At 43.8% G+C, this 22,180-nt stretch overlaps 1 protein-coding gene across 1 annotated transcript in view; it reads right to left on the bottom strand.

The window, feature by feature from the left end:
- The window catches only part of zswim5 (zinc finger, SWIM-type containing 5), a 67,080-nt gene that overhangs the window by 19,275 nt on the left and 25,625 nt on the right, over positions 1–22,180 (bottom strand). Inside the window, exon 2 of the mRNA XM_030074401.1 lies at positions 1,099–1,286. Within this exon, the coding sequence (XP_029930261.1) occupies positions 1,099–1,286 (188 nt within the window). The remainder of the gene's footprint in view (positions 1–1,098; positions 1,287–22,180) is intronic.

Raw genomic sequence — 22,180 nt, 5'->3', positions numbered from 1 at the left:
AAAGAGATTCTTAATGTCAGTGGGGTTAACCTGGTTAAAGGGGGCACTATGCAAAACTGCAGAGGGTCGATTGAACTGAGGACTGTTTTGACTCAACTGACAAAAAATGGCCCCCACAACCAACCGGACTTTTGAAAGCTCAATTAGATACCTGATTGATACCTGTGCAAGTTTCTTTTGAATAATGAATGACAGGCAAATCAGCAGGAAATCACCCATAAATTAGAAATAAATAAATGAATTAATGAACTGTGAAAAATGACAAGAAAATGTGCACAGAATTAGCAACAGTTATAACAATGACAATGAAATGACATGAAAATGGGTACAGACAAAAAGGCAAAAAGAAAAACAACAACAACAACAAGAAAATGGCCTGAAAATGTGAGAAAAAGTAATAAGATTTTATTGCTGTATTCCAAGTTGCACATCTTGTATACCTAGGTGTAGGGAATATGGCAAAATATTATTTTACCACTTTCTGATTGAGTTGCTGATCAGTGTCAGAGAAACATTGCCACTGTGTAACTATAGTCTATTTTCTTCAGCGGGTGGAATAATAAAACCTTTCAAAATAAAAGCTCTGCTGCCCACAGGCTCCTGGGTGCAAAAGGTTCAACAAAATTGTATGGTCTTTTGTATGTATTAAAGTGAAGACACGCTGAAACATTTAAAAACCGAATGCTACAAGTCTTGTGGCCTTGTGTCAGACGCAGGTTGTTCATCTTTTGGACCTAAACTGATCTATTCATAGTATAACACAAGGGCATCCAAATTATTTTTTTCCTACAGCCCATGAATGTCTAGGGACAGCACTGAATAAGGTCCTCACTTCAATCAATGCTTGGCAATTTTGCATAGTGCCCCTTTAAAGAGCAAGGCCAGAGTCAGTTTGGTCTTTTAATATAAACAAATGCACACATGATCCTCTGTGATTAATGTCTGCCTTGGGAATAATTATTTTATTATTTTATCTATTTCTTTCATAGTAATTTTATTAAAAAAAAAAAAAAAAAAAAAAAAAAAAGCTGTCAAGTTGTTGCTGTACTCCAAGTGGTGCTGATACGTATTTATTAATATATTTATTGTGATGTTTACCTGCTCAGGCTTGCGTATGCGGTAGAGGGAGAGCGCCACCACATGGGCGCAGTAGAAGATGTCTCGGTTCCCGCAGCCGCAGGTGACGGATGTTATCTTGCAGCGGTCGAAGCTGATGGCCACCTTGTGGGTGACCTCTGGCTCCGACGACGTGGCGGGTTCGGTTACGGTGCCGCTGAGGTGAAACCCTGCAGAGACACAAGAAGGACAGCGAGGGGAGGGAGAGGGCGTCAGCTTGGTTTGTGATGGAAATACCTTACAGACATTTGTATGATGCGCTGTACAAACATTTGCTTTACTTTTGTATCAGTGAAAGCTCATTTAATGCATGTCTAGTGATACCTGCAATATGTAACTGCCAAATTAATGGAGGCACAGCCTTTTTGATATATCTTTCAACACATTTCCACTTTATTTAGCAACTTCTTTTATTTAGGCGTTTACTTGAATCTTGTGTGTAGGTTGTGAAGGAGAAAAGAGGCATCCATGGTAATATGAGAGTCTACAAAGACAGCGAGAGAGTGGACCTCTAGTGTAATACACACACACACACACACACACACACCTTAATGAGATGCCTCCAACAGGGCACTGTGCCATCTGATATGGCATCACTCTCTTTCTCTCTATGGACATTTGTTTTTGGGTACTAGCGAATGTGTCCACACACACACACACACACACACACACACACACAGTGCAGGATGGTAGGTTATATGGATGACCTTTAACCCCGCTCTGCATGGTTAACCTTTACCATTTATGAACACTCCAGCAGAAATGTCAACCCACCCACTCACACACAAACAAATGCTAACAACTCTCCTACCATGAACAGTATATTGGGAATGAAACCGCTACAAGGCAACCTCTTGCACCACGATGGCTACCATGGTATAAATACATCAGTGTGCAACAAATCAATGTATTATAGAAAACTTGACATTACCACCCATCGAAAATGCAGAAAAAAAATGCCCAATAGCACTTGGGCCAGGCCAAACTGCTACTTTTTAAAAGAAGACAGTGAAAGCCATCATATTTTTATCTGCCAAGAGACAGACGTCGCTGATGGCAGGAATGCATTGAGGCTTCATGAAAGGGAGCTGTGTGAGTGGGAAACAATCAGCATCTAATGAACTTCACCTCAAAAATTTCAAAACCATTTCAGACAAAACTATCGGCCTCTTTGCCGAGTATTCAATCAATGCCACCTGCCTCTTCATCCCGATGCATTTACATTTGACTGTATGGATCCTCTGCAGAGCCATATGGCAGCCTCTAAAGGAGATAACATAATGCAGGTGCTGGACTGAGTGAAGAAAAGGTACAGATGGAAAAAAAAAAGTGGTTACAGAGACAGCGAGGAAATAGAGGAGAGAGGGGAGGAGAAATGTGAGAGGAGAAGAGAGAGAATAGAGGACAGTGTATCTGGTAGAAGGTCTGCCCTGCAGTCTCACTGTGACAGGTCAATTATTTATGAGGCGAGGTTTGTGTGTGTGTGTGTGTGTGTGTGTGTGTGTGTGTGTGTGTGTGTGCCTGTGTGTACACATTGGATTATTGTATCTCACCAAACCATAGCAACCCTATTGCTGCTTTCACCGCTAGAGAGACGTAGAGACAGAGAGAGAGAAGAAGACTGATGTACAGAGGAAAAGAGGGCGATGGAAAGAGAGTGCCAACTGGATAGTGATGGTACGGCTATTTTGGGCCAGTATTGAATTTGCTCAAATATATATATAGCTAAACCTCTCACGAACTGGCAAACACACACCCCCACACACACACAATTAAATTCTGGGGTTTGGGCCAGGATGGCAGGGCAGCCTAATAAGCGTTAGTTAAGCCATGTCTTTGGCAAAATCCCACAGTGGGCTTTTCCACACCAACTGCTGTAACTGAGTACCACCCCTACACTCCAACACACACACACACACGCACACACACACCAAACTCCACTTAATTGCTGATTGCTTTCACTATGATGGAAAAAGTAAGACCAACATTGAATAAGTAAAAACAATATACACCTGACAACCAAATGACCTGCTGACCAACAGACATTATAACAGAATAGAATAAACTGATCGACCAATAGGGATGTCAGGATTTTGGGAGTTGAAGCCTTCGCCCAAAGATATAGCGCATTTTTCTCAGTGGGGAAAATCCATGCTTTGCCCAACATACTTATGACTATAATCAGTCTAGCTCGCTGCTGAGCCATGAAAAAATATCTGGTTAGCTATTTGCCATATCGATTCCTTTGGCCGATCTCTTATCTTTGTTCAAGGATAATAACAAAAGTATTAAGAAGAGGACAGTCACTTCACCTCCATTCTTAGCTGTTTTTTTTTTAATTAGGAAAAAAAAACTCTAATTACTCCCACAGACATTTTTTTTTAATCCTAAGTCTCAAAAATGCTATCAAATCAGACATGACTGTGTGACTTCTGGGGCCTGAGATTCAATGATTCCTGATGCCCAATTCAGCACCACAACAAAAATAGAAATTCCCTTCAGCACACCTTTATTGATTTTTTTTTTTTTTTTTTTTTTTTAATGAAACATTAACAAGTAAAGAAACTCTTCTTTGTTTGGAGTATTTAAAAATACAGGCTCCTTTAGAAAACACAACGCCCTGAAAAGCCCTACTCTCCCAACAAATCCAAAGGTATGATTATGTGCTGTCTATTTAATTGACAGTCCTGTAAGCAGGACTGTAACTTTAACTGTTTCAATTATTTAAAGATACAGTGTCGTCTATGGCTACATTACAAAACAATGGGTGAGATATCAAGTTGCATCAATACTACCTCTACAAAAAACACAGGTATTGGAATCGTTTTCAAAAAATTGCCATTGCCTTGGTCCTTGAGTATTATTTCTTGTCACAACCAGTGAAGCTACCAACATTCCCACTGGTCCACCACTAACCAACCCACAGGCTGATGTATTGATCAGTTTACTGAGTGCCATACAGACCGACAGAGGCTGACACTAACTAGGTAGGTAGCCGAAGAGAGAGTCTGATGATGACAGTTGACAAGAGAAGAGACACACAGAGGGAGGAAGAGAGAGAGAGAGAGAGAGAGAGGCATCTGCCAGTGATAGACATGAAGGGTCCTCCTGCTAGTTTTAATCCTTCCCTCCCACCGACCTTCCAGTCCAACTAACCTTTGTGTCCAACTTCCATCTTGTAGATTTAAATCATTTTGATGAGAAGCAGAGGCAATTTCTTAAGGTGCTCCCTCCAAGTTAGTAACTTGATGTCTTACATCAAATAATTCATCATACTGACCAAACAATAACATCTTCTCATAAGACACTATCCCACTTCGTCTCTAGATGATGTAGTTTATTAATATGAACGACTATGAAAGTTTGATGGCAAATGATATTAGATGCTGGGACTTTTCCGTAGTGTTCTCGGTCTCTCGGCCTGTTGTGGGCCGAGGCCACGACGGTGAATGTGATCGTGACGCGGCTGCTCTTTTCACTTCCGATCAAGTCCAAAGCGGCTCGGACACAGTTCACAGTCTTAGTCTCTCACCCCTCCCTCTCTCTCTCTCTTCCAGTCTGTCTGTCCCTCTGCAGTTACTCGGTTAAAGAATGCAACAAAACAAAGTAATTTGTCAAGAACCAACAAACAGGTTACACATCTAAATCACACAGATAATAAATTACTTGGCCTGGAACTACATTAGCAAACCACTGTGTGTCTGTTCACAATGTGTTGAACAAATTCAGTGTTTTAATGGCTTTTGGCCTGGAGTTATGTGTAAAATTTTACTCAGCCCCTTCTGTCTCTGTCTCTCTTTATTTCGCTCTCACACATGCAGTTCTTGCTGTGTGTATGTGTGTATGTGTGTGTGTGTATGTGTGTGTGTGTGTGTGTGTGTGTGTGTATGTGAGGGCTGAGGGAGACAGTGTGTCTTCAGCAGATGGGGATGCAGTGACACTTGATAAAAAAAAAAAAGCTGCATCAGACAGTCTTCGCGTGCACACAAATCTGAAAACACACACACACACGCAAACTCTCAAACACAATGAACAAAACGACCTTTTCAGAGCCTGTCTGCTTTTGTTCTTAATGCCACCACAAGCATGAAGATGAAACAACACAAACTAGTCAGTGATATTCACAGGACATATCACTAATCTGTCTCAATCACACACACACACACACACACACACTCCATGCTGTTGTATAGCAGGGCGGTTGGAGGAGTGATTCGGCTGAACAGATGAATTTCTAACAAAGGTGAATTAAGAGTGTGTGCATGTGTGTGTGTGTGTGTAAGACTGGGAGTACTGCCAAGTACAATGATCTGGCCTTATCCTTTGCAGAAAGCACATGGCCCATGGTTGTGTGTGTGTGTGTGTGTGTGTGTGTGTGTGTGTATGTGTGTGTGTGTGTGTGTGTGTATGCACAAGCCCTATCTTTGTGCTTGTCAGGATGTGGGTATAGATGCTTACATTGTGTGTACATGTACATGGGGTGGGCATACATGTGTGTGTGTGCACATCTGACTTGTTCGCCTATCTTCATATACAAAACCATCAGCTGTGTTTTCCCCTGAAAACATACACACTCTGGCTGCTATAAGTCATTTACGCTTACATATCGTGCATTATGTGTGTAATTTGTGGTAATTAACAATAATAGCCTTTAGTGTGTGTGTGTGCACATCGCAGAACTACATATAGAGGTCTATGCATTCATAATCTGCCTAACCCAGCAGTAATCCCAATTCCCATTCTGTCTAATGAAAGAGGAGCGATAATGAATCGCGGTGTTTCTCCATACTAGAGTCTCGCCTCTCTCGTCAAAAAAGAGCATTACGGTTCTGGCATGTGGATTTGGTTTTAATCTTGTGTTTTAGATTGAAATTTATTGTAATGTATGTGGGCAGGATTTCACTGAGAGTGATGTGGGTGTCTAGAATGTGGATGCATGCACAAGTAGGCAAAATCCTGCTGCAGATTTTCAGCGATACGTGTGAGAGAACTGGAGAATGTGTGAGGAGAAACAAGGAGGAGAGGAGAAAAGACGACCATTGTACATCTTTCAATTGTAGAGACACCCCCCCCCCCCCAAAAAAAAAATATACACACATGCACTCAGCTCTCCTTCCCTCCCTGTTGTACACCATCTGTCACTCGGTGGCAACTCCGCCCACACAGAAGCTTGTCACCCAATCAGGACGCAGAGAGCTTCCCCCGCTCGTAGGCCATTAACCCCTAATCAGCTGGGGAGATGGAGACAGGCGCTCAGCCAACACACAGCACACACACACACACACACACACACACACACGGATGGACAAGCCATATTCTTACCAAAGCCTCACTACAGGCTTCATACTCGCAGGCACAGACAGACAGCAGCCCCCCCCTTCCCCCGCCCTTACTGTATTTAACATTTTAGAGGAGGAAAAGCTTCGATTCTGTCCACCTCTGTTCCCCAGAGCGATAATGTCCACTCCACACACTTCTCCAAAACCCACTCCTCCACATCTCCTCCCACACAGGACCGCTGCACTCTGTGTTTGATGTATCAGTGTTTATGCACCTCTCCACCTTGGTCCATTTGTCTCCCGCATCCCACCAGCTCCACACACTCTCCTGCTCGAGGTGCTCCCAGTATAACCAGTCCAGTCCAGTCCAGTGGAGGCGTTCCCACACAGCTCTGAAGCTGCACACCAGGGCTGACTTCATGCAACATCTGAGCCAAAAATGTTACCCTGGAATTCCAATAATTGACCTTGCATGTTTCTCGTTAATCGTCTGCTCAGTTTTAGGTTGTACGTTAAAATAAATCACAAAGTGAGGCGGCGGCAAAGAAGAACGTCCCGCTGTCCCTAACTGAGTTGCTGTAGATTTACCAACTTTTCCCAAATGAAATGATGATGTCTGGTACGGCCACTGATGGGAAATCTTCTCCACAGACCAGAAGTGATTAATCCAACTTCTGGGAGAAATGCAAAAATGTTTCATGAACAGCAGAGAGCGAGCACTGCATCTAGAAATAGCTAGGCAGTGTTAGACTGTTTGCCTCTGATTTTGTCTCCATTTTTTGGTGCAAATGGAGCAATTTGTGTGAACAAACTTTCTCAAACTGGATTTTGATTTGAAAACTACACAACAGCTCAGAAAATCAACTTCAATCTAAGATTTTCTGTGTCCTTTACGTTACGATGGCCGTCTTACTGTATCAGCTAACGTTAGCTATCCTCAGTGACTCATAAGCGAGTGATCTGCTGTCGGGGGACAGGTCAGTGTTTTTCTGTCCTCTTGCAGATTTTCATGTTAGTTGCAACACATTCAGTACAGAGGTGCAAAGTTCCAACTCTGGAGTCAGAACATCCAGCAGCCATCGGAAAGCTAAATAAGTTTCATGGCTGTGGCGTTCCCAGAGATCACCTGTCAATCAAACAGTGTGGGCGGGATTTTCTGTTGATAAAGTTTTACTTTCTGTAGGTGGCACTCTTTTCTTTGGTCGGGCACAGTGGCTACCACTGCTCATGCGAACTACCCAGCTCTGTATTTTATCTATCATCGGGTAATTTACATTACCTTCCAACTCAGCCAATCACAATTGAGGATCTAAAGGAACCACCCACTACTCTTCTAATCAGATCTCAAGCTCCACCCTGTCTACAAAAGTGGCCTAGTGCAGCTGGAGACTTCATCCTACCCCACCACCCAATGGGCCCCTCCCACCCTGCAGCCCTTCCCATCTCCCATCTGTTCTGACAGCTCCAAGGTTAACACAGCAACCCCCTTCCTTCTCTCTCTCTCTCTCTCTCTGTGACTCAGTGTCTCTCGCTCATTCATACACACAAACCCACACGGCTCTGTATTCAATCAGCCATCTATCTCTGCACAGCAGACGTGCATATGCACACACACACTGAGCACACTGAATCTTCTCCTCCCCTCTGCCTATCCAGCTATCCATCCATCAATCATCCACCGATCCATCCCTCCATCCCACAGTGTTTGCTGATGTGATAACAGCTGATTGATTCATTTGTGATTTCCCAGCAGCCCTGTCCCAAACACACATGCGCACGCACACACACAAAAACCTTGCTAACCGCCGGGACTCATTTGTCATGATCACATTCAATTGATTCCCTGATTTGCTCCATTCTGTTGTGATGGGAGGAGAATGAGGAGACCAGGACAGAGAGAGAAAGACGAAGCAGCGAGACGGATAGGGAAAAAAGGCTCAACAATGTAGAAGCATCACTGTAAGAAAAATACTAAAAAAAAAAAAAAAAAAAAAAAAAAAGGAAAAGACACCACTGACATGGATGGAAATCAGTAAAATGAACATCAGCTGAAATTTCCCCACAGCAAAGTGATTGAAGGGTATCAAGTGAATGGAAACTACCAAACAAAAAACAGAGGTGGGAGGGAAAAGGGAAAACAAAAAGAAACAGGCTGACTGGCTCAAAACAAACAAAAAAAATTGTATATCAAATAATGGCAGCTCAAGCGCTGGGAGGAACGATAATCTAGCACTTGTCAAAAACCAGAGTGCTGTGAAAGGGAAGACCATGTTCCCTGCAATGCTCATCAGAGAGAGAGATAAAAAGAGAGAGAGAGAGAGAGAGAGAGCAGTGAGAGACCAATCAAAATCAAGAGGTAAAGATAACAAATAGAAGGGTGAGAGTGTGAGAACGACAAATGAAAGTGCACGAGATAGGACTATAAGGCCTTCTCCCTCTCCCTCTCTCTCTCAGACACACACACACACACACACACACACACACACAAGTGCTTTACTTGAGATAAAAGCTATAGCCCCTCGACAGCCGTGAGGAGGGGAGAGAGGAGGGAGGAAAGGATGGCATCCTTTTGTTGACGCCGTCTGAAATTCAATCAAGGATTTCATACTCCGATCTGAAAGCAAATCTATAGCAATTGAAAAGCCAAAGTGGTCCAATTCAAACTTCGCATACATTCGGCTGTTAATGGAAAGTCCCCTGGTCGATTCGGGCCTTTGTCGACACATGCGGCTCTAGAACGAAGGTTACCGTACCTTGTGAAGAGAAAACCGTAAACGCTGCCTTCCGTGGCAGAGAATACGCAACCAAACACCTGGCTTGGGTAGGAGAGCGCCGAGAAGAAGAAATGCTTACAAACAAACACAAGATGTCTATTGTATTGCAACACAAAGCCGACAGAGTTGAAAGGCCTTGGTGTGTGTGTGTGTGTGTGTGTGTGTGTGTGTGTGTGTCGTACACAGAAACTGGCCCCTCCACATTGTGTGCAAACTCTCTTCACCCAAGGCTAAATTTGCGATAAGAAACCCATGTATTTTTTCTTCCCAGGCCGTTGTTTACTCTGCTTTTCAGTGTAGAGGCATTATTGTGCTGCGGCCTTGTCTGGCCATGGTTAGAAAAGGGGTGAGCAGAAGCAATTTGTTGAGCCACAAACACTCAACGGCACTTGCTTGCCTGTGATAACACCGATATTGGATGTCCAGTGGAAAACTCTGGTTTCCCGATTTGCCTTTTTTTTTTTAAACTGTGGTCGAGACTTGACATTGTCTCTTCTGCATAAAAATACTGCACAACCTGGGAAACAAGCTTGATTATGACCAACCAATACATGCTGATGTGAGAATTAGACTGTAAAATAGTGTTAGTGATGTTTCTGTTGTTCGAAAGCTGCACAAAATGCCCACCTGTAGGCTTTTTTGTCTCCTCCGTTCAACTAAACAGCAAAATACCAAACGGATGCCGCGCGCCTCTCTGAATGCCAAATGCACACAAAAGCTTGAGAAAGTATATGCTCACATCAAAATATGCCAACAGCCATTTAGCTTTTGATTAATACAAACGCGGTCACCGACCTCTTCATTTTGCTTTTAGACAATCTATGACCTTTCGAAATGACTTTTAATTCAGGGTTGCAAAATGCTAACAGGCTTGTAATTATTTCATGTGGTCATGATATTAAAATAACACAATGACAGTGAATAGCCGAACGATAATGTCTGTCTGTGCTCGCGTCTCAAACCGCATCCTAGTTCAATCGGCGGTGAACTAGTGTGTATTTTGTGAATTTGGACACTAAGAGTGGCTCATAATAAAGGCGATTAGGAATAATGGTGAACCGTTGTGAACTAGCTATGGAAGCCTGACATTATTTTTTTGTGCAAAAAGTACCGAAAAATGAGAAATACAACTGTGTACGTGTGTTTAATGTTGTGACCCTGAACTTTGGCAGACAATCAGCAAACTTTGCTTGCAAGTTTTCAGAGCTCTGGAAGTTCAGCTACCTGCTAAATGGCAAAATATACCCTCATGTCTAAGCAACAAGGTTCTCTTAGCTATCCAAAAACAGCTGTTGAGTGGATTTTAATGGTCATACATTTGCTTCTCAAAAACAAAAAAATAAAAGAAAAAGAAAAACGCCTGTGGATAAGAATACAAATGCATGAGAGCTTTGTTAGGAAAAGACTTAAAAAATGTCTTCACATTTGAGTCTCCTAAATGTGGCATCTGCCTTCTCTTCGGTCACGATCTTCCCCTCTTGTCTCTTATCAATGGCTGACATAGACATGTTGTCATGGTAATCCATTGCCATGGAAATTAGCATTAATTTGATGTTACCATGGCAAAAGCAAAATTTTCGCTGAAACCTTCGCATTGTGTTTAACACTGAAACGGCCTATTCATAATCTGTTGTTGTAAGAAACAATGCTCATTCCACTGCCGTGTTGTCTTATCGTGAAAAAATCAAGGGAAAACGCGTGTTGTCCTCCAAAGGAAAAACAATTAACTGCATGAAAACTTCAAATCGAGAATGATTTTACTGCTACAACCTGCGGTCAAACCAAAACAGGGAGAAATGTGGAACCAAGACTGGAAATGACCCACAACTGTCAGCGATTCTGCATGAGGAGACGACAGGGGAAATGCTGTGCTGTCAGCTCTATTTGTATAAAGGGCTGAGAGGAACTTAGCACAGCCGTTGTTCAAGTCGCTGGCTACCTCCTAGCAAGCCGAGGGGCCGCAGAAGACACAAGCGCACCAGACACATGATACGAGCGCAGCGCACACACACAAGACACATACCCACCAAGGGGCAGACAGACCACATGAGAGGAACCGACAGCTGTAAAAGGTCACCGCGCTGGATTTACCCTCCAATTACCAATACATCGGTTTACCAAAGACACACTCACACACACACACACACACACATTTACACATGCAAGACCCATTTTTCAGTGAGCGCAGACGCCCATGCACAGAAACGCACACTGAGTGATATCTGCTACATGTACAGATCAGTCCCTGGAGCAAACCATCCAACCTGCCTGGTTATCTTTGTGTGTGAAAGCAGGAAGGGGGGCATGTATGTGTTCATGTCTGTCCACATGTATCTGTGTAAGCACCGCATGCAATGTTAATGTGTTTATGCACACACGAAGGGCTGTGTTTGCACATATGTATTTTTCTGCTTGTGCATGTTTACGTCACGTCGGCCAAGCCTGTTGTCTCCCTCTCTTTCTTTCCACCTCTCTTTGTCTCTTTTTCTCTCTCGCACTTTGGCCTTTTCCTTAAACCAGCCGTGGCCTTAGCCATGGTTTTTGTTTAATATGGCGGCATGCAAAGCAAAGGAACAACCATCTGCCATATGCATGCACAACAACAAGGGCTGGCATCACAATGCCTCTTTAGTTGGTGTGTGAGTGTGTGTGTGTGTGTGTGTGTGTGTGTGTGTGTGTGTGTGAGTGTGTGCAAGTGTGTTTGTTCTTCAAGCGCAGTCTGCAGGGCAAGATAAGTATGCATTTAAGAGGCTTATATTTCATTTCAGGAACCGAAGACAAAATGGCTCCATTCTGAGTTGGCGGAGACAACACAAGAAATGGCAAGAAAGCATCTGAGAAAGAAAAACATGTAGGAAAAAAAAAAAAAAAAACGCTTGTGCTGATGTTTTCAGCGTTTGTATACACATACACACGAACAAAGGAGGCACAAAGCAGTACACTTGTAGTTTGTGTGCACACACAATTGAGCACGAAACAGAACATTTGATGTACAAGTCCTGCTTTATTAATCAGCACTTGGAATGTTTTTGTTTACTGTGCGGCTGAAAGACAATCTCTGATGAAAGCAGCCAAATCAATAACTAAGGACTAAACAAGAGTAACTTCAAGGACATTTTAGGGTAAGTGAATAATGGCCCAGGCTTGTCAAGCAGACAACAAACCATCTCTCTCAGCACCTCTGAGGAAAGGTACGCTCCGCAAACTGAAAATACACAAATTATGAATAATTAAGGAACTTTTTGACATTCTGCGCTGACAGAAAGTAGCCTAAGTATGTCAACAGCATTTAATAGCATAAAAACTGCTGGTGTGCTACAGCTTTATTCTTGATAGAAACACCGGCAGAAAAAGTTCAGCTTGTAACCATGTCATTTACAGAACAAAACCTCCGCTAATTTTAGAAGTTAACACTGATAAAAGCGGGTCAAAGTTTGGATTTCAAAGAAGTGTGGCTTGTCTGATCTTGCATCATACCCAAAAGAAAGAGAATTAATGCCTCTGGTTAATTGGTTAATCTGGATTCCCATTAGCAGTTAATATGAGTGGCTAATGTTGCCACAGTTCAATTTTGAGGAAAGCTTTGAATAAATGCAAAAGGGAACTTTGTTCTCAACTCCTGCTTGTCAATTTGTAAGTCTCATGCACAAAGATGGTGGAACCTCAAGTTTTTCTGACCATACAAACTGGACCATGTGAAGGTCTGAGTTCAGAAACCTTCCCTCCCCCAATCACCCTCCACCCCCACTCAGCTAATCGCTGCTTGCCTCGCACAATCATGCATGAAACATGAATAATGAAATATAATAATGAAAACAGCTTGCCAGCCAATCTACAAGCTGACAGCACACACATGCGCGTTCTCACACACACGCACACAATGGCTCTGCAAGACTGACACTGTCATTTATCCATTAGCTGAAAAGCAATCACAGATTTGTAGAACCATGCACGCACACACGCACACACACATGCACACACACACACAGACAGACGCCCACAGAGAGGGGTGGGGGACTTCTGGTTGACTTCATCAAGCTCTCATCAAGCCAAGCCACCATATGGGGATGGGGCCCAAACCAGAGGGGGACTAGATTGTTTGTGTATGTGTGTGTATGTATGTATGTATGTGTGTGTGTGTGTGTGTGTTTAGAGAAAAAGTACCCCCCCACACAATGCAACACCGTCACAAAGGAAGCATGCATCACCAAATCAGCTTTGTCTTGCATGCATTATGACGCTACTGCTGCCTCGCTAAGACACACAAACACATGCATGCATGCACACCCATGCACAAACACACTCACAGACACACAGACACACACACACACACACACACACACACACACACCCTGAAGGTGTGTTCAGCTCAAATCAGCTGAAGCAAAGCAATGACCGGGGCCAGGGCCAAAAGCTCTGATTAATAGCTCCTCCCCTTTGGTCCCCACAAACACACACACACACACACACACACACACACACACACAATCACCTTGCTCCCCTTATTGTCTGCCCTCCTCTCTCATTTCTAGCCTTCTCTCCCTACCCTCTCTATATCCCTGTAAAGCTAGCTTGCTGACGTATGCAGACGGTTGCACACAGAGCATACATCCAATCTTAATCTGGGCGTGACCTCCTTCTTCTCAGACCCCCTCCCCTCAAGCTTCCCTCTCCTACCGGCTGCCCCACAGAGTCAGGCTTTCACAGGCAACAGCACTCCCTCTAGGAGCCAGGCTGGAGGCCTCCAGGCAGGGGCCTCGCCTGCCATTGTTAACCCACAATGGGCGAGAGGCGGCTGGCAGGCAGGCAGAGGCGAGGAGGCCTCGTGGGGGATGCCAGGGGAGAGGGAGGAGACCAGCCACTGCAGTGGAGGATGGATAGAGCAGCGGAGGATTTGGGGGTGGAGGGCTGGAGGATTTGTTTGCCTAACCAGCTTGCCTGGATATGGGCAAACAAATGTGGTTATCTGAGATGATGAAAAATGAGGTGAGGAGAGAAGAGGGGAGATCAGAGAAGAAGGCAAAAGAAGAGATACAGTTCCATGACACCATAAACATATCAAAAGAATGTAATGTAACTGAATAGAGGGGGATGAATCTTTATCAGTCCCATATTGCTGAACATATAGAGTAATGCTGGCGCCAATCACAAAGCTGCTACAGCACTAGAGTATATAAACCATACATTCTTAATTGGATGCAGGTTAGCCTTTCCATCAGATCTGTTGTGTAAGGCCAAGACCGCACTTGAAGGGATAGCTCGCCCATTTTGAAAAAAAAAAAAGATATTACTTCACTCCCTGAGTTTTAGTAGTGGCGCTATCTTCCTCTCTAACTGAGTGGTGGATACTGGCTGGCAGCTCCAAATGCTGTTAGCCTCCTGCCATTGTGGTGGACTTGTGGTGGGCCCCCAGCTAACATTCTTATAAATAACCGCCTTAATTCACTCAGAATGCTTAAGAAACATGTTTGATGATATGCAACTAGCCACGAAACATGTGTTCAATGAAGAAAACTAATGATAGCAAACTCGAGCAAATCAACTTCTGTGGTGGCTGCTGCTCCTCTGGTGCGGAGTGAAATGAGAAATACAGAGGTTACTGGATTTTTCTGGATGTTGGTAACAGGAATAATGCAGTTTTAAACAGTAATTTGAGCAAAACTCTGTGTGAAATTGATAGGGGGCTAACGGTTAACACGTTGAAGGCACTGGCATCCAATGGAAGTTTGTTCATTCATTTCAAAAGAGAGCATCTGCAACCACTGCATTATTCAGCTGATGATGCACCGCGTTGTGATGCAGGTACTGCTTAGATCTTCGGCCCATTCTACCTAAGCACTCATAATGCATATGGAAAGTAAAACAGTGTTGTTCTGCCCCATTTCTGACCCCATAAAAACAAACAGAACTGCACTTTATGTTGTAATACTGCAATCAATGAGTGTGTCTGCTTAGTGTCAGGCTCGGTTCACAGGATCCTTGCGCAAAACTCTGCACACGGCTTCCAGGGAAAGTCATCATAAGCCATGACTATGATTCACAGAACCAATGGCAACAACAGTCACCAGTGAGTATTCAAGCAACTATGTCTTTTATAGTTTAAGCATGTCCTTAAACATGAAACCAAACTAAGCCATTCACCTGCAGTTTGAGAACCACCTGACATTAGTTTGCTCAACAGCATGGAGCACAAAGCAGGGACACACACACACTTTCTGGGTAACTTCAATGGGCAACAGCACAATGTTGCTTTCAACAAGACCACAGGCAACATTTGAATGGAAAAATACATCTGCATGCACACACAGACAGACAAAAGCACCCAATCACCCAATACTGTCACACACACAAACATGCACACGTATGTGGACACACACACAAACACACCATCATCCATTCAATAATGTCAGCTGTCACATACATAACCACACACAGGCATTTGCTTGTGCACATACACATATCGACGAGTGGCGGGAGCAATCATCCGATAATGTCAACTGTCACGCACACGTTTGTGCGTGCATACACACACACACACACACACACACACACACACACACACACACACACTGGCTCTGTGCGTGCACATGCACAGAGCCAGAACAAAGGAGGGCAGGCTGGTAAACAATGCTCCACAATGCTCTCTGGCAGAGACTTATGTTTACAAAAGAAAAGGCTTCCAATCGCTAGACACCCATTCATTCACACACATGGCTGGGATCACTATGAACCCATCAGCAGTGTGTGTGTGTGTGTGTGTGTGCGCAGAGAGAGAGAGAGAGAGAAACAGAGACAGAGAGAGCACTTTACGGCGTGCAATGAGGGACACAATGCCAGGCAGGCTATTCTCTCACTTACGCTTCTTTTCTCTATTCAATCATTCAACTGCTCTTAACCCCCCCAGTCCCATCCCATGCCATCCCACCCCCCGGCTCCCCACGGCACCCTTCCTGTGTATCTTTAAGTTGCTTTTACATTTCTAGTTCCAAATGAATGAATTTAGCACTTTTTTCTAACTGAATTCAGCTACACCCTGTCCGCTCTCTTAATCACTATCTCAGTTTCTTATTGGTGACAGTCATACGGGACACATCGAGCTGCAAACACTGTCCCAGCACAGTACGGTACATCCCCCCCTGCCTCCAAACACACACACACACACACACACACACACACACACACATTACAATAGCCTGGATTCACACAGTGGAGAGAGACAGCTTGAGATTGAACCAACAGTGATGCAAGCCACCCAATCCACTCTCTATGAACAATGGAGGACTAGTAAGAAACAGGTTGTGTGTATGCATGTGCGTGCATGTGTGTGTGTGTGTGGGTGGGATGTGATCAGGCCTGTCTTAAAAACACATCAAGCCTTTGATTCATGCCACATAATTTAGTTAATGAATTTAAATGGAGTGTTTAGAATCACACTTGAGTGTGTTTTCTGCTTTGGCAATGTGTAAACATTACTTGAGGGCTGAAAAAAGCACTGAATTAAAATGAACTGAGTGAGTGTGTGTGTGTGGGGGCTTATGAGTAAGTGTGTGTGTGTTCTATTGCTGTATTGAGGAAAAGCTCTACCAACTACACAACTCGTCCTTTACCTAAAAAGATTGTTTATTTCCTTTCCATTTCCCTTCAGATTTTCTCTCTGACTTCAATGCACCTCATTTCATTCTCTACTTGAAGAGAATGGGGTTTGATGGGAGCGCATCCAGACGCTCTTCTCTCTCTGCGCTCCCAACAGAGCTGCAGGACGACCTCCGCCTTTGTCTGTCTTTGTCTATTAGACTCCCTTGGCATCGGTGTTTCTGGCGATTGAAAACCCAGGTGTGAATGTACCTGTCAAACACTTCAAGAGTCCAAGAGCAACCGGCCAAACTGCCTCGGGAGGTCGTCAGGGACACGCTGTTTAGTGACTTTACAAGTAATTCTGTTTTCGTAATCCCGTAGTATCGTAATTTTATCGTATTTTTTCTTTTTTGAGGGGGGCTGGGGGAATATAATTGAAAATATATATTTATAATTGGTCTAAATATTGTTTTATGGTAACTTTTTGTTCTAGTTTAGGTCATTTTCTGATACCTTTTTACTCTTTTTTACTCTGCTATTGTTCAGGTCATTTTCTTGTTTGTTTGTTTTTTTTTTTAAATTACTGTCTTGCCAATTTTCCGATCATTTCTTGCTAGTTTGCTTGTCGCCTGTTGTTCTCCTCATATCATTGACAAAGAACAAGTGAATTTGCTAAGGTTTCAAAGAGTTAAATGCTTGTATAAGGTGCATGAGCAGTGATAATGCACCTGCATGCAGTGATCCATCATTTAAATATATAATTTAAATAATTATAAATACAGTTTTCTTGTCATTTTCAAAAAAAAAAAGGTGTTCATGTTTCAAGAGGTTGATTGACTGATTTTTTTTTTTTTTTTTTTTTTTTTTAAATCTGATAGCTTGTGGGGGCCCTATATTGAGGAAGGTAGGCAACAGCAACATGCAACAAGTCATCAATTCACATAAAAGGGAAAATAATGGAAATAAACTTTTCCAATCTGGAAACACATGCAAAGCAAACAGGTGGCAGGCACTCGGATATCAGCATTGTGGGCAAAAATAGATGGTTAGGATACCGGCAGCAAGACAAGGTGTTCTTTGTCAGGCTTTTTTTTGTTGTTGTTTTGGCATAGGAAAGGGAAAAAACTAGTTCAGCGTGTATGGTGGAGAATCATTTTTAATGCCAGGTGGGAAGGTGGCTTGATACGCTGACACTGCATTCACATTGTGGCTGTGTGCGACGGACGGCAATGTTAATTGTTTTCAAGGCTGGAGTGTTGTGTCGCCTACCGAGCCTGCAGACCGAGCTTTGCTGACGGAAGTTGAATTTTCCCGACTTCTGCCTTGTGCGGCAGGCGGTGCCCTGCTCTTTTTGCTCTCCCGCTTTCTTCTTTTGTTCATCTGGAGTGCAACGAAAGACTAAAACAGCGAGAAACGGCTACATGAGAGACTGGGTTTTATTTTACTGCACTGACGAGGTGGCCCAATCACTATTTTTCGTCTGGGTTTGCTGTATTTTATTTGATGCTTTTGTATCACACATTGTTATACCATGTATAGAATGTGCTAAAAAAAAAAAAAAAAACAGTTTTATTGATGTGACTGATGGCAGAAGGAAAGCAGTGTGCCATTGCATTTGACTAACATCAAATGATGCCAGCTACTTTTGTCTAAACCCACATTTTTGACTCTCTCTCATCTGGTCCCGTCTCCAGTTCTCTCCCTCTGTGTGCCTCCTTCGCCCTTCCTTTTGCTCTCCCTCAGTCTAATTCTGTCTCTCTCTTGGCCGCTCTGTCTTTTTCACCTCTCTCTCTCTCTCTCTCTCTCTCCCCTCATACACACACAATGAGAGCCTGATTAATAAGTGTGTCTCTGCCTTGTTTCCGGAAAGTGGCAGAACAGGGAAGGCCATCTGAAAGACACTTCAACACAAATTATGTAGATTTAAAAACAGCTTTGGACACATGAGGCGGGGGCGAAGGGTTGGACGCTGGCATGAATATTCATGAGCGGGCACTTGAAACTTATCCTCTTATAGGTCACGGCAGGGGGACAACCAGCCAATCAACTTCTTTTGAGTCCTTCTCTCCATCGGTATGGTTCACTTCAATCTGTGTTATTATTGGCGTGAATGTCGGGCGAACAGCACTGCCAAAGCATTTCAATGAAAGGGAAACAAGCATGTAACAGTAAACATCTGTCGAAATGCTCATCCCATGTCCTCTTATGACTCGTCAAATTCCACAACACAATTTTTAGTTTCATCGATCAGTTCACAAAGTGCAACACCCTTCATTTCGTTGTTGAAATGATGTCAACTCTGATCTTTATGAGATTTTTCGCAACTTTCTGCGTTTTCCGATAAAGGCAAGTATACGACACATATATATGTCTTTGCCTGGTGCCCTTTCACCTCTCGTTATCTCTCTTTCACGAACGCACAGCGGGACAAACTGACTCGCTGTACGTCCCGAGTCGAAACGCTGGTGAACACAAGTACGTGATTACATGGGGCAGCACTTAATTTCTCATTCTCTCTTTTGCCCCATTCGTTTTTCTAGCTCGCTCCCCACATCAAGGTCACTGCCATAAAAGGCACAAACACACACAGACAAACACACACACACACACACACACTCACACAAAAGGGACAAGAGAGAGAGGGAGTGAAAGGCTCTTCACAACAATGTGTGTCGTGGGCTGAATACAGAGCGTAGCACAAAACAAAAGCATGAGCGACAGCCAGCTGGCTTGGCACCACTTGGCACGGGGCAAGCCCGCTTGTCCTTGGCATGTCGATGAAACACACACACACACACACACACACACTTTCTCTCTCTCGCCCTCTCTCTCTCTCTCTCTCTGTCTCTTCCCAGGTATAAAGAAAAGCCTGGCAGTAGAGAGGCTTAACACTCAAAACAAGTTCTCTTCATCAGATCCCGGTGAAAAGAGGTTATGCCGGGCTCCGCTGCAGAGACACAACAGGATCCTCTTTTCTTCTTGGAAACAAGAGTGGGAAAAGAAACAGAGTAACTTTAACAAGACTGCGCTGGCAGGCCTAGATGGGGCCGAACAAATTCTTGGCAGGGGCTTTCATTTCAAGTGCCGTGCTCAGTAAAAAAAGTGTTTATACCTAAGAGAACTGATCGGAACTTGTGAGGCAGGGCCTGCACACAGCAACATCCACGAGCGATGAAAACAGTGTAGCCTAAATAGTGTGTAAAAACGCTTCTTTATAGGAGGGCTAGCAGATAAAAAATGTGGGACATGTCCAAAGTTCTCTCTTTTTAACCCGGAAATGTGGACATCCGCTACCCATGAATGGTTACGTGAGGAAGTTTTATACTATTGACTCTTACCTCAAGACAAAATGCTGTCCAGGCAGACCATGTCAGAGTGGTGGAATGGTGAGTGAATGGGTACAGAGGGTAAACCAGTGCCAGTTTACTGAGAAGACAAGCACTAGGTGGCACGAAATAGTGAACACACAGGTCAAGCTGCTTACAACATCTGCTAAAAGAATGAGCTGGAGGGAGTTTGCCCATATTCCTCATCCCGGGACCACAATCTCGAAACAATGAGTGTACGGGTGAATAAGTACAACTGTCTCACACAGGAGAGTATGGCAATTAAAAAAAAACACACACACACACACTATCTCCCCTGTTTTTCACCAGGCTTAAACACTGTTGTTATCTATACGGCTTACAGAACAGTAATCACGGTACGGTTAATGCAGGCAAACAACTAAACTCTTGTGCCAGTGACTCAGGCGTCATTCAATGTACATATCTATTACTCAACAGACAGCGCGCTGGGCTCTAGCTTGTGTGTGTCAGAGCATGAATGTGTACAAGTAGGGACAGTGCACACCGAATAATAGCACACGTTCCACTTAGGAATGTGCAGCCGAATGAAAGACGGTCACTAATTCACAACCCAAGGGACTACTGAACGTTTATCTGTACCTAAGCAGGAGTCTTTCACAATCAGGTGCAGCCCTCATTTATCAAAAGCTATGCTGTTGTTGTACAGCCACCTACGTCAATAATTAGCGTCTGACTCACGATTAGAAGGGTTGGGCAAGACTCGCCATATACTACTCAGCATTGTGAAACACTGTCTATAGCTTAAAGCTAAACGTAGCTGCCTAAATCCCCAGAGCCCCACCTCTAAGTCTTAGTACCTGAAGCATTATTACCAGCAGGAAAAAAATGCAGTGATTAATAGCCAAAGTTGAAATCTTCACATCCACTTAAGCCGTGTCAGTTCAAAAATGTGTGTGGTGTGGTTTGACGATGCTGCAATACACACAACACTGAGACTTTCTGAAGAAAAGGGGCTTGGCGTCAGTAAAACGGGCGAAGCTGGGAAAGCCGGGGGTTTGCTTCTGCTCTGCCGGTTGAGAACAGAGGGAGACGAGTGTTTAATATGTTGGAAGAGATGAACTGCTACTGTGGCTGCAGTTGTGTGAAGAGAGAAAACTGGTCTTAATCTACAGGGACAGAGAGCAAGAGTGTGCGCGAGTGTGTGTGTGTGTGTGTGTGTGTGTGTGTGGGAGAGAGAGAGAGAGAGAGAGAGAGAGAGAGAGAGAGAGCGAGAGAGAGAGAGCGAGAGAGAGAGAGAGGCCTCCTTACTCAGCAGGAGCTGTCTGCCAAGGCAGAAGTCAGGCAGGGGGTGAATGTGTGTGTGTGTTATGTGTGTGTTGTGTGTGTGTATGTGCAACGTAGGGAAGATAGTGGCCACGTGCCAAATACAATGACCCGCAGAGCTGGCAGGGCACAGGGTGCCTGTGTGTGTGTGTGTGTGTGTGTGTGTGTGTGTGTGTGCGTAGGAATGCATGTGCTTGCATTCCTGGGACGCATGCTGCTGGTTTCTCCACAGTAACAGTGAGAGGAGGCGATAGACTCTGTCTCAGGAAGGGAGGGGGTGAGGGGAGAGACGAGGTGGGAGGAGAAGAGGGAGAAGCATCAATGGATAAAACTCGGCACTGGGCCAAATGCCAGCGATACAGGGAGAAGACAGGGAGAGGAGGGAGAGTGAGAGGCAGAAAGAGTGAGAGGCAAACGGAGAGACACACAACAGGAAAAGCTGAAAAGCGGATCAGAACTTGAACGTTCATGTGATGACTTGCTGTTTGACAGCAGCATCTTTAAAAAAGGTACTAGTGCAGCATTTTAACATCAGTAACTCATTACCACTTTAATTCTGAGAGATTAGTAATTACTGTAAGCAAATGGCTTCCTCTATGAAAAATAAATGAAAAAAAAAAAATCAATCCCAAAATGTTTCTTCTTCAGTAAAAAGAAAGAAAAAACCTTCAACCAAACAGACCAGATTCTCAACAAGATTAATGGGAAATCTTGAATCTTAATCTTGACAAACATTAGCATTAATAATGCCACTAGTGTGCAACAGAGGCTGCCAATCGTTTCCACTCTGCTCTCATTTGCTTAC

This window comes from Myripristis murdjan, chromosome 17, assembly GCF_902150065.1.
Source record: "Myripristis murdjan chromosome 17, fMyrMur1.1, whole genome shotgun sequence".
Classification (NCBI taxonomy): domain Eukaryota; kingdom Metazoa; phylum Chordata; class Actinopteri; order Holocentriformes; family Holocentridae; genus Myripristis; species Myripristis murdjan.
This window is presented reverse-complemented; position numbering and strand designations above follow the sequence as displayed.